General features: G+C 41.7%; 1 protein-coding gene across 7 annotated transcripts in view; it reads left to right on the forward strand.

Moving 5' to 3' along the window:
* Nucleotides 1–15,375, forward strand: part of myt1b (myelin transcription factor 1b) — a 104,976-nt gene that overhangs the window by 84,146 nt on the left and 5,455 nt on the right. For 6 of the 7 annotated variants that reach the window (XM_030138702.1, XM_030138708.1, XM_030138703.1 and 3 more), the window contains 16 exons: nt 86–1,258; nt 3,066–3,200; nt 3,695–3,785; nt 4,026–4,142; nt 6,222–6,478; nt 6,933–7,120; nt 8,684–8,941; nt 10,363–10,517; nt 10,620–10,682; nt 11,117–11,185; nt 11,670–11,732; nt 12,010–12,090; nt 12,686–12,907; nt 14,157–14,248; nt 14,926–15,029; nt 15,124–15,267. In XM_030138702.1, coding sequence (XP_029994562.1) covers nt 86–1,258; nt 3,066–3,200; nt 3,695–3,785; nt 4,026–4,142; nt 6,222–6,478; nt 6,933–7,120; nt 8,684–8,941; nt 10,363–10,517; nt 10,620–10,682; nt 11,117–11,185; nt 11,670–11,732; nt 12,010–12,090; nt 12,686–12,907; nt 14,157–14,248; nt 14,926–15,029; nt 15,124–15,267 — 3,212 coding nt within the window. The remainder of the gene's footprint in view (nt 1–85; nt 1,259–3,065; nt 3,201–3,694; nt 3,786–4,025; nt 4,143–6,221; nt 6,479–6,932; nt 7,121–8,683; nt 8,942–10,362; nt 10,518–10,619; nt 10,683–11,116; nt 11,186–11,669; nt 11,733–12,009; nt 12,091–12,685; nt 12,908–14,156; nt 14,249–14,925; nt 15,030–15,123; nt 15,268–15,375) is intronic. The other variant, XM_030138709.1, reaches the window with a different exon arrangement.

Genomic DNA, 15,375 nt, shown 5'->3' on the forward strand with positions numbered 1-15,375 from the left:
ATATTGCTGACATCAGCTTTAGCTCACTGCATGACTCACTCTTTGCTGTGTCACCACTCTGACCTTTTCCCCTTTGTTTCCACAGAGGAGGAGTGTGTGATCATCGAGCCAGAAGCCAGTGCAGCGCCTCCTGCAGCTGAGGAGTGTCAGTCTCCCTCCCGGAGCGCCGAAGAGGTCGCCAACTCTCTCCTCCACCTTGGCCGAGTCTCACACTCCAACACCAACAACAATGCACCAACTGTGGCTCTTCAGCAGCCTGTTGCTATGGAGACCGAGGAAGATGTCACTGTGGCAGCCAAGCAGGGTGAAGAAGCAATGGATGAGCAGGAGGGGGAAATGAAGAAGGGAGAAGAGGAGGTGGAGGCACAGAGAGCATCAGAAGAGTCATCTGTTTTACAGAAAGAGGCAGCTGATGTGAATGAAGAGGAGTTGGAGTGTGAAGACATGAGCAACCATGCAAGACAGGAGAACCTCCAGTGTGTCACTGAAGATGCCCACCATCAGCAGGTCAAAGGAGAGGGAGAGGAAGAGGGAGAGGAAGAGATGGCATCGCCGACACAGCAGAGGCAGGACATGGCACCAGAAGAGGAAGATGATGAGGAGAAGAAGAACCACAAGGAGGTGAATCATGTTCTGCCTGTTTCTGATGTGCCAACTGCCATCCGCACCATCACCAGCACTGCAGCAGCTCAGGGAAAACTCATTAAAACTGAAGACCACAGGGCCAGTCCTCTGGAAGACTACGACACACACAGGACAAGTCCCCTTGAAAACTACAACAGTAACAGTGTTGACAAATATGACTCTCATAAACACAGCCCTCATCAAAACTACAAGGCTAGTCCTCCTTTAAGCTACAGCTCTCACAGGGCCAGTCCACTGGACGACTACTATCCCAACACACATGCTGAGAACTACAAAGTCCACAAAGCTTCATCCTCAGCTTCTCCTGACATTATCGAGGTGCACTCCGACAAGTCAGAGGAGAAAGACTTTGATGACGCAGACGGTGATGACGAGCGTGACGACGACAGCCTTTCGCAGCGATCCACAATGACTGAGGAGTCGGAGATGTTTGACATGACCCGGGGTAACCTGGGCCTACTGGAGCAAGCCATCGCACTCAAGGCAGAGCAGGTGAAGCCGGCTGGGCCCAGAGAGCTGCTCCGTGCCCCAGATATCCACCACCAGCGATACTTCACAATGGATGACAGGCCCAAGCACCTGGATGTCATCCGCAAGAGCTACTTCAGCAAAGGTAGGGTAAAGAAACAAAGAGGCAAGGGCAGGGTTACAGCATGTACTGAGATGTGTAATAGGCAATACATCACAGTGAACACTCTGAGTCCACTCTATTTATCTGTTAAAACTCCTTGGTGGTGTTTACAAGGACACACCAGAAACTAAAACTTGATAGTTTCTCGCACACCTGTTTCTGTGAGCTGATTTCCATTGTCCAATAGAAATGGAAACAAACAGCTGCTGTTCAGTATTAAGACCCTTTACTTAGGTAAATGTATAATACCACAGTAAAATAAAATATCAAGAGGGTTTGTGTAAAACGACTTATTTCAGAATAATATAAACTGTAGTATTGGATTAAAATCACTGATGGTTTAATGTGTTTTTCTTTACTGTTTTAGACAGTAATGATAGGGCTCATTTTATTTAACACACATGGTTTTGGGTAGCTTCATCTGTAAAAATGCATTGTAATGTCCGTGTTGACTTTGATTTGATATTAATAATTTGAATCTGCAGAGTAATTAGTTACTAAAGTTGAAATTACCATCAAACAGAAACTATTCTTAAAGCACAAGACTGCCCTGAGCACTGTACTTAAGAGCTGTATTTGAATAAAAGTAATTAGTTACATTCTACCACTGCTGCTTTTAGAATAAGAAACAGTCTTAAAACATATGGTATGAGCTGAAGACGGTTTTTAGAATTCATAATTTTCACCTTTTGAACACAGAAGACCTCATATTTACGTACGGAGAGTAATGTACTAAGGCAGCAGAAGGAGTCTCATGTTCTGAACTTAATGTTGAGAGCAGAGCGCACAAATAAACATAGTGTACCAAATAAATAGCACTGAGTCACAGAGCCCTGTTTAGATCCTCCCCTCTCTATTGTAATGGGGATGAAGTGGTTCCAGCTGAATAGACTTTCTATGAAGAGTGGAGAGGAAATGCTCGACAAGAGAGCAAAAAAAAAGGGACAACAGAGAATGGGAGCACAAGAGAGATGACAACATATTAGAGGGAAAGAGAAAGAACAACAAGAGAGAGGGAGAGAAAAAAAAAAAGGCAGTGTGTGCATGTTGTTCCACAGTCATTCGTGGAGTGTTTGTTTACGTGCTGCGTGTGTTCGGGTCTCGTGTGCCGCGTTTGGCACGTTGCCCACTTACTTCTCACAGTATAGCAGTGGTGTGATTACATGCCTAGTAGTGCTGCCCTCTCCTTGGCCTCCGCTCCCTCCTGCGGTGACGTTCCCGTTCTGCTCAACACTAATTAGGAGATGCATGTCTCGTTAACATTCAATTTGAAGGCCAATAGAGCATCACGCCATCCTCTCGCTCCTTCCCTACTCTCTCCAGTGCCACCGATACTGCTGAGCCCACCTCCACCACCGGCACTGGGGAGGCGTAGGCACCTTTAATTGTGTGTAAATTATGGAGGCTTGGTTTATTCCTCGTGTATGTTCTGCTGGTATTTTGGCCGTAATCCAAATAGACAAGCAGGCCAGCTTTTTGCTCAGGTTAACTTGGAAAATGGCAAAGCATGCTGTATAATGTGTTTCATAGAAAGAATTTACAGAAACATGCAAATTGCATTTAGATGAATGCCCTGTGCATTTACAGTGATACATAAGGCATGAGGAACAGATACAGATGGTGTTGCTTTTGTACAGTTGTCTGAAATATGTCTAGATTTCATGCTCAGTCAAGCAGACTGTCTGATGGCGTTAACCACTTGCTTTTGTCCTCCTTATTCATCCCACCTTTCCCTCGTATTTCCTCTCCTCTCCTCTCCTCTCCCTCCCTTTCTCCTTCCTCTATACAGAGAGCAGTAGGCCTGAGAAGAGGGAGGTCAAGTGTCCCACCCCAGGGTGTGATGGGACGGGTCATGTGACTGGTCTTTACCCCCACCACCGCAGCCTGTCAGGGTGTCCGCACAAGGACAGGATCCCCCCAGAGAGTGAGTTTTCTTCAGCCGCCCAAAGAATGAATATAAGTATTCAGGGAGGAAAAATGACATCAAAGGGCAATCTGACAGTGATAGAAAGCTTCTGCCTTGTTTGTTGTGGAGTTACATATCCGTTTATATTCAGGTGTTGTGCTGACACAGGATGCAGTCAAACATGTAAGAACTGACAGATCACATTAGTTAATTCAGTATCCTACCAGAATTCACAATCAATATTTGAAGTGGATTTTCTAACAATATGCAAATGCATTACTGCAGTCACCGGTCCTGTTCACCATTGTACTTTAAGAATGGAAAGGTATTTAGCACATTAACTGAATTGTAGCCATGACTACAAGTCCATTAAGTGTCATTTAGTCGTGCATGCTCCTGCTGTTATTTACAGTACATTTACATGAACACTGTGTTTTAAATGGGGAGTTTGTCTTTAACTGTTCCCACTGGCTGATTGTGTTTGATCGTATATATTTTCTGTTTTTTCACAGTTCTTGCCATGCATGAGAATGTGCTGAAGTGTCCAACACCTGGCTGCACCGGTCAGGGCCACGTTAACAGCAACCGCAACACACATCGCAGGTATTCATGCTTCCCTTTTAGTGTAGGTCTCTATTTTTGCATGCTTGTGTTTTTCCTCTTATTTTAGGGTTATATACAGGGCATACTTCCCTTTGTGTTTTTCTGAAGCTCATGTATTCATGTATGCAGGACAGCAAATGTGTCAGTCCACATCAGTTGGAGCTGATTTACACGGTCAGCAACACACCCTCATTTAATATTCATTCTTCCTCTTCTTCTCCTCCTTTGCCACACCTTCAGTCTCTCTGGATGCCCCATTGCTGCTGCAGAGAAACTCTCCAAGACCCATGATAAGCCGCATCTCTCCCAGCCAGGCACCGAGCACCTCAAAGGAAGCCCTAATGACAGAGTCTTAAGGTAGGCCACTGAAAAAAATGTAATTGTGTGACATGGAAAAAGGCAAATTCTGGAATAAAGTACCTTGCCTTAAGTGTTTCTGGGGGTCTTTGGTATTAAAAGTCAAAAAATTCCTAATAATCAAGGTTTTAGGCCTTTAAAAAGCTCAGATATTACTTTACAGGTTCTAATGTGAATAAGACATAAGTGCAAGTTCAATGGGATCAGCATGAGAACAGTAGGTTCTGGCTTAGTTGAAGTCTCTCAAAAATAATGATTTTGAAGCGTGCTGCAAGAAAACATTCAAATGAGAAACTTTGGTATGAACTTGGTCAGAAATACATAAAGCTACTATAAAAAAACACTACCAACAAATGTTTTCCATCGCCCAATAAACACACACATTGCTACTGCTTGTGCTTAGATTTGTGCAGTCAGGTGAATATTCCTTCTCAAATGGGAATAAATTCTGGGACTGATTTTCTTCCATGTCCCTCAGATTTGTTTTCTCTATTATGAATGTTGAATAGATCTGAAATTGCCTTGATAATGTAAAGTTTAAAATCAAACCCCGTACTTTACCTGAACCCCACTCTCAGAGCAGTTTTTGAAGCATACTGAACCTTTCACCTACATGCAAACCATTTGTTCCCATTCAGTCCCCAAACTGCTGAGTCCTTCTCAAGGCTGGCCACTTTGCAACTAATCCACATCTAAGTACAGGGAGAAAGAGAGTCCTGACCTTGGTTACTCTCAGCCTCGCTGGAGGTAGAGCTGGCCTGTGAATGGCTGAATAACAAGGAAGTCTTGAAGCATTCAGTCTGGCTTCATTACTGTCACCTCAAACGCTGAGATCTCTTTATCTCCATTTATCTAACCAACCGGCCAGGCGCCGTGATCACGGCCAGAAGAATGATAATTAACACAAACCAGACACTGGTATTATGCTAAGTCCACACTCTTCCTCATTGGTATTTTAATTAATAATGCAGCTGATAAGCTAATTATGCAAGTTATAGGGGCATTGTGGGGGGATAGGAAAAATAATTGCTTTCCTGGAGGAAAACCTCATCAGTGGTTGGACAGAGCATCAAGGATTAAAACATAATAAGGCTTGCTTTGTTTTTCCTTTTCAGATTGTTATTAAAATGAGCCTCTGTTCTATGTGGAGAGCACAGCTGAAGTATTCTTCATGCAGTCCGTGTTCTGACGGTATTCATGTTGAATAAATAAAGCGAAATAAAATCCCCTGTGATCAATCGCAAAAAGTTCTCACTGACATGAAAATCCTGCCGTGTCTCATGTCTCAGCCGCTGCATGAAGGCCACACTGACTGCAGTGTGACTACAGGCCAGGTCATGCAGCTTATTAATGAGCGTATGCTTGGAGACCAGGGACTGTTGGTAGCACAGGATGCTGAAATGGGAAAAAATAGAGGGTTGGGCCAAAGAGAAGGGGGGTGGAGGACTCAGAGATAAGGCAGCATTAAAAGATGAGAAATATGAGTCCACTCTTCCATCCATCCTGTGACTCTCACTCCCACACTCTTCCCGCCCCAACCCCCACCGCCTTCCACCACTCCCTTGCCTTTCTTTTCTACCCTCCTTCCCTTCTTTTCTGTCCTCCCTCACTACCCTTTCGTCCGCCTCTTTCTGGTCTATCAGTGGATTTACGCCAACAGGTCTGACAAAAGCCCAGACTCTCCAGGAAAACGAGAGGGCTTAAAGCTCATAAATTCCATGCTGTACAACATGCAAATGTGCCCTCTGCTGATAAGAGAGCTTTTAATCCTGCTGCACTCCTGCTAAGTACACCATTGCCCCTATCTTTACTCTCTCTATGTCACTCTACCTTCCTCTCTCCTTCTCTTTCTTGCCCTCTCTCTCTTTTTGGGTTGATTATGTGACTCTTTATTTATCAATCCTCTTAAATTTACGCTAACCATCTATTCTATTCTATTCTATTCTATTCTATTCTATTCTATTCTATTCTATTCTATTCTATTCTGTTTGGGTCTGTTCTATTCTGTTCTATTTTGTTTTTAATCCCCTGACTCCCCCTCCCCTTTTCTGTGCCTCCCCCTTTCTTATCCCCCTCCAGCCCCACCCTGATGTCTTTTCACTCTCCCTCTCCTCCTCACAGGCCCATGTGCTTCGTGAAGCAGCTGGAGGTGCCTCAGTATGGCAGCTACCGGCCAAACATTGCACCCACCACGCCTCGAGCCAACCTGGCCAAGGAGCTGGAGAAGTACTCCAAGGTGTCCTTCGATTATGCAAGCTTTGATGCTCAAGTGTTTGGGAAGCGTATGCTTGCTCCAAAGATGCCCACCAGCGAAACCTCACCCAAAGCCTTCAAAAGTAAGAAATGGATCCTGAATCCTTTAGTATAATTCTGCTTGGAAAGGGTCTTTGAAGTGCAGGTTTTCTGATTAGAGTCATTTAAGTCCATTAGAGCAGTGACTCCCAACCTTTTTTGTCTGACCTGGTAAATTCTGTCCAAATAGACTATAAACACTAGTAATTATGTAAAATTGCCTCATTAGCCCACTCTTTCATCTATTTATTCTTACATTTAGCTAACTATTCTATTATTTATGTTAGCTTACACTTTGAATAACACTATATGAAACACACGTTACAACAAGGTAATATTCAATGTATTGTCACCTTGTTAATCAGCTAATTTCATGCAAAAGGTTTTCAACTGACTCATTCATCAGCTTATTCATTCTACTCTGGGTGGAACCTCCACCAGGGATAAAACACCATGCTCATGGTTGAGAGTCACTGTATTGTTTTTGTCATCTTGCAGCTAAGCCCTCATTTCCTAAGTCATCATCACCCAGCCTGAGTCTCCACGGTTACGGGAAGAGCTCCGCCTCAGCTTATGACTACTCCCATGATGCCGAGGCTGCTCACATGGCCGCCACTGCCATCCTCAACTTGTCCACACGCTGCTGGGAGAAGCCTGAGAACCTCAGCACCAAACCCCAAAACAAGGTAAACTCACAGTGATCTTTGTGTTAATAAGCACTTATGGGAATTAGATTAACTCATTTAATGGCAAATTTCTGTGAACATCTTGTATCATATATGAAATAATCCATAATTGCCTGTAATGAGTAATCAAAAAACATTACTTACAAATCTAAAATGAATCAGTGGTTTATAGGTGATGTCATTATAGTGGTGTGCTGCCCTGTTCTTCCCTCTCCTCCACTCAGAGGAAAAGATTATTAACTGATTGTAGTACAGATTGAAACATTGCAGGCCACAGCTGGTGAGATGAGAGGAGATGTCAGTTGGTGTGCCTCTCCTCTCCTCTCCTCTCCTCTCCTCTCCTCTCCTCTCCTCTCCTCTCCTCTCCTCTCCTCTCCTCTCCTCTCCTCTCCTCTCCTCTCCTCTCCTCTCCTCTCCTCTCCTCTCCTCTCCTCTCCTCTCCTCTGCTCTTTTTTCCCCTCCTCATCAACTCTGCATGAATATATCATCAGGAGGCATTGGCTTACAGCAACAGGATGGTGTTGAGATGCAGTTGCATCACCTCTCCCATCCTCTTTCATCCTTTTCATCCCTCCATCCCACACACTTTTCATGTTGTTATTGAATTTGGCTGACTGCCAGTTCCCTGGATTACTTTTCCACCAGGTAGCCTTTTTTCATTATCAGCCGGACGGATCTCCCACTCTCTTTCTCCACCCACGCCACTCTTTCTTTCATTTTCTTTCTGCTTTCTTCTGTCTTCCTCTCTTGCTCCCAGTGTAAGTCTTACTGTTTCTCTCTCCTGTCTACACCTTGCTGTCTCTCATTCGCTTCCTCTGTCCCCTCTCTGTGCACAGGAGGTGTAATTGGAGCACCACTTTCCCCCATATTGTGATTTTTAAAAGCTTTTTGCCTCACAGAGGAGAGAAAGTGACTGCTTCATCATTTTTCGATTTCCTGACATGATTTTAGGAAGATAAAAAGTGAAGATTAATGTCTCTGGCAGCACAGCAGAGCAAGGTGTTGATCAGCAAGGCACTGATCCAAGAGCAGACCTTAGCAGCGCAGTATTACGGCACAGATGAATCAGGGACTGATCTGGAATCAGAGTCAGAGCCAGCTGAAATCCAATATTGAAACATTGGAACACTGAGCTCATCAACCAGGGACGTTTCTGGGAACTGTTCCCGTTTTCTCTCCTCCTCTTCTTACCCTTTGATTTTTTTGGCCCCTGACCAGCTCATATGAGCGCCATTTTAGATGAAAACATGGCTCATCTCACCCCTCTGTTTCAGTTCACCTGCCAGCACTATAATAGAGCACGGATAGATGAACCATGATGTTGGTGCTGTTGGCAAAGTATGACCAAAGTACATTAGTTATCATTACTGGCATGCTAAAACAGTATACTGAACTTGATGCAGTTCTCTGTATAAAGAAACTGACACATATCCACCTAAATGTTTGTCTTGTTCTCACTTTTTGACACAAGGACAGCTTTACAAGAAGGTTGACTTAATTAAGTTATAAAAGGTGTATCAGCAATGTATCCTCAGTCCTGTTTATCCTGTGTCTTCTTTTCAGGATATGGACATTGAGGTGGATGAGAATGGCACTCTGGACCTGAGTATGAAGAAACCCATCAAACGTGAGGGCAGTCTATCCGGCACCAGCCCTGGGGTCCGTTCCCCAGACCCTTCCTCCTCCTCATCCTCGCTTCATCATGGCGGAAGCAGTGGGATGACCTCACCGAACCTCAGCCACACCTACAAGCAAGAGGAGTGGGAGGGACCTCTGGATTACACCAAACCCAACCGCCAAAGGGAAGAAGAGATGGATGAGGTGGGTAAAATTAGACTGAGTGAAAGTATGGGGCTCCAAACAAATGCAACATTTCCTATGATTTTACTCAGAGAGGAAGTATTGCAACATAAATAACAACAGGCACAATCCCCCCTCAAGCTTTATGATTAAAAAAAATCTTAATTGTTTACATTACTTTGTCTTTCTTGCCTTATTTCCTGTCCCCTTTTCCTCTTTCTATTATTCATTTATTTCATTGAAATGGGAGAGTTACTGTACTGTTAAAACATTGCACTGTGTATCAGAGGTGGTGTGTCAGGTGCATTGCACCATCCTGGCTTTGGCATATGCTAATTTTTACTCCTTTGAACTTTTTCAAAAGAAATATAAAGGGCCTTGAATATTAATTTTTTATGAGGACACTCTGTATTTGGAAACATCACTTGTCTACAAAGAATAAAAAGGATCAGAGTGGAGACGCCGTAGTTTGCAAAGTTTCTTTGCTTGTATACAAATATGCAACGCATTAGAAGTATTACAAATACCAGAGCTCTGGTTTTGACATGTTCATTAGTTTCTTATCTTTAGTTAGTCTGTCACTTTGTATTTGCATCCATATACTTCGAATTTTAGGAGCACGTAAGTAGTTGCACTTTTATTTAGATTTAGTGTTTGAATAATTTAAGTGTGATGAGGAAAGCTTTCATTTAGCTGAAAAACATAGGATAAAAGAATATGAATATGAATATATAATATATATGTGTGTGTGTGTGTGTGTGTGTATATATATATATATATATATATATATATATATATATATATATATATATATATATATATATATATATATATATATATATATACATATATGAATATGATGTACAAATTCGTGTTTATTAAAGGTCCCATATTGTGCAAAGCCATTTGCCTCTTGTACATGATGAACCATTAACATTGAGAATGAACAAAACAAGCTAATTATGCCCGTAACCCTATATCATTATAATTTGTGCACTTATAGGTTTTTATGTCTCTGAAAACTGTATTTTTTGTTTTTATTCTATTACAGCCATTCTATTTTCACAGCTTTTGACAGTATTAATTACATTCTTACATTTTTTATGTTCTCAATTTTTGTCCTTTTTTATCTTCATATATAGTTAATTATAGTTCACTGCACTATCTTGTAGGACTTCATCTTGTATATATTTTGCACCTTATATTTTATCTATAATTACTTGTTTGAACTGAAAAAGGAGAAGCTCTCTAATCTCATTTTACGTTCAGTATAATGACAATAAAGGGCATTCTATTCTATTCTATTCTATTCTAATTTTAGTTTTAGTGTTAATTAACTGTAATAACTGTGTTCATGACATTTGTCTGATTCAAATAATAAAAGGTCCAATTAATACTTTGATTACATCTGTGCTCACTGTCTTTGTTTTTCCTCTGTTTAGATGGAGCACACCGGCCAGTCTTTTGTTTCATCTGATACAGAGGACTGTGACATGATGCAGGACTGTCTGGAGGAAAGGAAGTACCCTGGAGAAGTCACGACCCCAAGCTTCAAAGTCAAGTTCCAACCTAAGGATGCTAAGAAAGAGCTGCTCGCGTAAGTGAAAAGGATGAAAGTTTAGCTTTGATTCAGTAATCTTCTCTGTTCTGTAATTCTGCATCTTCCTCACTTTATCTCTTTTGCCCTCGCCCTGTGCAGGTGTCCTACACCTGGCTGTGATGGCAGCGGCCACATCACTGGAAACTATGCGTCCCATCGCAGGTATGCACTACTGCCGACTTATTTGGGTGACACAGTAGCGCTCTATATATAAACTCTTATATGAAATGTTAGCTCAGTTGAGACTCTGCACCTGAGTCCAAACGGAGCGCACCACGACTAATTCAAATATTTTATTTGATCCTGACATGCCGGAGGCAATAATGTAGCGTGAGCCTGGGAAGCAAAGACGGTCATTGACTTTGATATGCATCAGTAATTTACTTCTTGCCGTCTGTCCTCTTCTTCCTAAATGACCTTGGTATGCCTTGCATTCTTGATTTCCCTTCACTCACTTCTTTCTCCCCTCTCTTTTCAACCCCCCCCCCACACACACACACACACACTCACTTCCTCGTCCCCCTTTTATTCGCCCTTCTCTTCTGCCCGTCCTTTGCTCTTCCTCCTTTCTCTTTCTCTCGTCCCTTTTCCCTCAGTCTGTCTGGGTGTCCTCTCGCTGATAAGAGCCTTCGGTCCCTCATGGCGGCCCACACCCCTGAACTCAAGTATGTCTGCTCTACACCTTCACTGCTTTTTCACTGCCACTTCAAATGCACTGCTACTGACACCATCCAACGCCACAATGCTTTATTCTGCTGACGTTAACTTATCTTTTGTTGCTGGCTGCTGCCTCTGCTGCTGCATCTGTCACGGTGTTTTTTCTGCATCTGGCTTTCTTTTCACTTCAATCAGCTCATGTAAATGTGAAATGAAACTGCAGCTCTGTATTATATGCAGCACTTTTCTGGAAACTAGGCCTTCACAGCCTACTATGGACCGATAAAAATCTAATAAAATTGCACACTGCTCAGGGATATTAAATGCAATGCAAAAGTTACACAGAAGAGTGAAAATAAACATGAGCACAATAAACAGAGACCATTTCTCTCATCTGCATAATGCCATTTTCATGAAAACTCTCTGTAATTATAATTTTTTTTTTTTTTAAATCCAGCCTTAAATGTTAAACGTTGCTCTGCCCTTTCCCAGATGCCCTACTCCAGGATGTGACGGCTCAGGTCATATCACAGGAAACTACGCCTCTCATAGAAGGTAACAAACAAAGACACAGATGCACACATGAACACATGGACATACACACAGTCAGTCAGAGAGGCCTAGTGACAGTTCATGGTAGAATTCGACAGGGACCACTTTCTCACACATTTCTACACCTTACTGTAATCCTGTTGTTGGCCATTTAGGCGTTTCATTTTGATTTGGTTTTTGTAATTTGGTAGAACACCCTCTGTACAAATATTCTTCCTCATTTCACTACTCCGGACCCTTCTCAACCCTATGTTATCAACTCCATACTTTCTGTTTTCAGTCTCTCTGGGTGCCCGCGTGCCAAGAAAAGTGGAATTAAAACTCCTACCAAGGACAACCAGGAGGACTCGGAGCTTTTAAAGTTCGTACCGCTCAGAAAGCCATAATGTCTGCTCTTAGCGATACTGACGGTAAAAGTAAAATGCAATAAAAGAGAGAGAGAAAGAAGTCACTGTGAATCATATGCAGAAGTAGTGACCTGCTTCCGTAATTGAATCAAACAATCATCTCCTTGCTCATGGAAAAAAAAACACTTAACTGCAGATACTGATTCTGAACAGAGTTATGGTAGAGTATCGTAGGGTTGTCAATACAGCAGCAATAATATACATGGGCTTCATTTTGCATTTACACACGACAGTTAATGTAGCGACATGTTGGTACCAGCATGTGCTATACCTTAAATCTCTTCCATCAGCAAAATTGCTTAAATAAGTAGTCAGTGAATGACTTAAGTGAATTAATTTGGCCCATTAGAAAAAGTGTGTAACTTTCCAACCAACCTTTATTATAATAGCCACTGTTGTCTGTGTTTTATCAGTTTACATTCCCCGTGTCTCATCCTTTGTTTGATTCTCTTTCCTTATTTCCTCTTCTGCTGCCTGGCTTCTACACCTTGCTCCCTCCTTTCTCCCATGTTCTCCATGGTTTTCTTCCTTTCCTCCACTCCCCTGTAGATGCCCTGTGCCGGGCTGCGACAGCCTGGGTCACATCAGCGGAAAGTATGCCACCCACCGTAGCGCCTACGGGTGTCCACTGGCGGCCCGCCGGCAGAAGGAGGGCCTCCTCAATGGAACACCCTTCAACTGGAAGGCCTTTAAGACAGAGGGGCCTACCTGTCCCACTCCAGGTTGTGACGGCTCTGGACACGCCAATGGAAGCTTCCTCACACACCGCAGGTTAGTGAAAACACATGTTATTTGGTGATAAAATGCACAAAATGCAGTTCTCAAAAATCAGAAGTTGTAAGTTTTAAGTTTTGTATTGTTTAGAGTTTGAAAAGATGCAAATTTATTCAAATTCAACCGTGCAGTCAGAAGTCTAAAAATATTCACAAGTGTACAAATTAAATACAAATGCACTGTAATGACATTTTGCCTCCTTAATTTGACACACTTGGAGCTGAAATTGGATGTTGAGGTCTTTAAAGACTTACTGCTCTATTCATAGTCTTATTCTTAAATTCCTTGAAAGGTATAAATACATGTGTACAGAAACAAAAATATATTATAATAATCATTTGACCTAACTGCAAAATCATGATAATCATCCATATTCTCTTATTAAAAATTAAAAACAGTTGGGTGAAACTAATACCAATAACATTTTTTCCTCATTATTCAATAACACCATCTTGTGGCTTCCCATTCTTCTGATGCTGAGTTCAGTGACGAGCCAGTACAAGAATTCTTACTAGTTTAGTAATTATACTGGCAGTCAGACTTATACTACAGTGGTGGCATAAAGATATACAGAGGACCCAAAATATGGAATAATCTGTCAACTCTTCTTATGGAGCTTCCTCAAATTCAGTTTAAAAAAGCTGTGAAAACTCTGCTCCTGAGTGATTGTAATTTTCCACATGGGATACATTTCTAAGCTTGATATATTGTGGAATTTTATTTTTTGAAAATGTACTTTTGTGCGGCTTGCAAATATTTTTCTATATTTTTAATTGCAGTTATAAATAATCTTTGAAATCTGGAGGTTGCCACTTGTTAAGCCCCTTGAGGGTTTTTGGCAATCATCCATTACAATTTTTAACCAACATGTATTTACGTGTGTGTTTTCTACTATATGAAAAAAAAAAAAAAAAAAAAAAATTAAAGATAAAGGTATAGATATAACTTGTATGATGATTATGCATTATCCTTAATGTTATAGGAAGGAGGTCTAGTGAAAAGGTAGTTATGATGTATCAATGAGATACTGTGTGTCAAAAGTACTAAATTCTAACAGTACTTATTGTGAAATATAGGGGTGCCCTTGGTAAGGCAGTGAAAGTTGATTGCTGTATTAAAATAATGTAGTAAACCTTAGAATGGACTGCCTGTCTCACAGTCAGCGTTCTGGACCTCCAGCCTAAATAGTCACTCCACCTTTAGGTCTGAGGTCAGTGACTGACCTTTCCCTGTTTGTACTCTGCAGCCTCTCAGGATGCCCCAGAGCCTTGTACGCCAAGAAGAAGGCAAAGTTCCCCACAGAGGACTACCTGAGCACCAAGTTCAGAGCTAGTGATGGTAAATATATGACAAACATAAATCTGTGTGTCTGTTTATCGCATGTGTGAGAGCATAGTTATTAATTCAGCATTTATCTAGAATATTTGTTGGAGAATGATACAAGGATATCAGATTTGAGGCTTGGGGTCAAATTAGGAAATTAGAGCCATGATATTGTACCGGCTGGTCTGTCAACTATTTTCCCACATGGTCCAAGGCCTTATTACAGTGACCTGGGTTCATGGCCCTGCCCAGGTCCTTTGCTGTATGTCGTTCTCTTCCTCTCAACACAGTGTGCATTCTCTCTAGATTAGAAATAAAAAATGCACATAAAACATCTTAAAAAAGTCACCATGGTATTTTTTTTAAAACTCTTTCAAATATAACCAAAGTGTTTACAAAATTGGAATACATTGGAATTACTGATTACGGCGATTTATCTGTTACAGATCCTTATTGTGAATTAGTTAATCTGAATAGAATTAATAAAGTTGATTGATGGGCTTGTTATTCAGATTTTTATTTTATCTTGTAAATATTCCTTGTCATTTTACCATGGTGGTCCTCTAGATAACAGGTCAAACTACTACAAAACATAGAATATTCTGAATTGCAGAATAATGAGGATTGCACTATTACAGATGGGTTTTATTCCCTCTTGTTTTCTATTCTAATCTAATTTACATTATGTCTAGTTCTGGACAATGATGAGGACATCAAGCAGCTCAACAAAGAGATTAACGACCTCAATGAATCCAACAATGAAATGGAGGCTGACATGGTCAATCTGCAGACCCAGGTTTGTGGTTTTATTTTTTCATTTTTCCTCCAGTGTAGTTCTGTTGCATTTAACAGAATGTAGACATAGCTGTGATGGGTGTTTTGATCTGTAGATCTCCTCCATGGAGAAGAATCTGAAGACCATCGAGCACGAGAACAAGATGATCGAGGAGCAGAACGAGGCTCTGTTCATGGAGTTGTCTGGTCTGAGCCGCGCCCTCATCCACAGCCTGGCTAACATACGCCTGCCGCACATGGTGAGTTCCTGTGCACACACAAGCCTAGACCCACTAATACACACTCCCAAAATGTGCAAGAAACTGTGATTCATGCATCGCATTTCATTCAGGTTTAGTCTTGTGTGC

This window comes from Sphaeramia orbicularis, chromosome 7 (assembly GCF_902148855.1).
Source record: "Sphaeramia orbicularis chromosome 7, fSphaOr1.1, whole genome shotgun sequence".
Classification (NCBI taxonomy): domain Eukaryota; kingdom Metazoa; phylum Chordata; class Actinopteri; order Kurtiformes; family Apogonidae; genus Sphaeramia; species Sphaeramia orbicularis.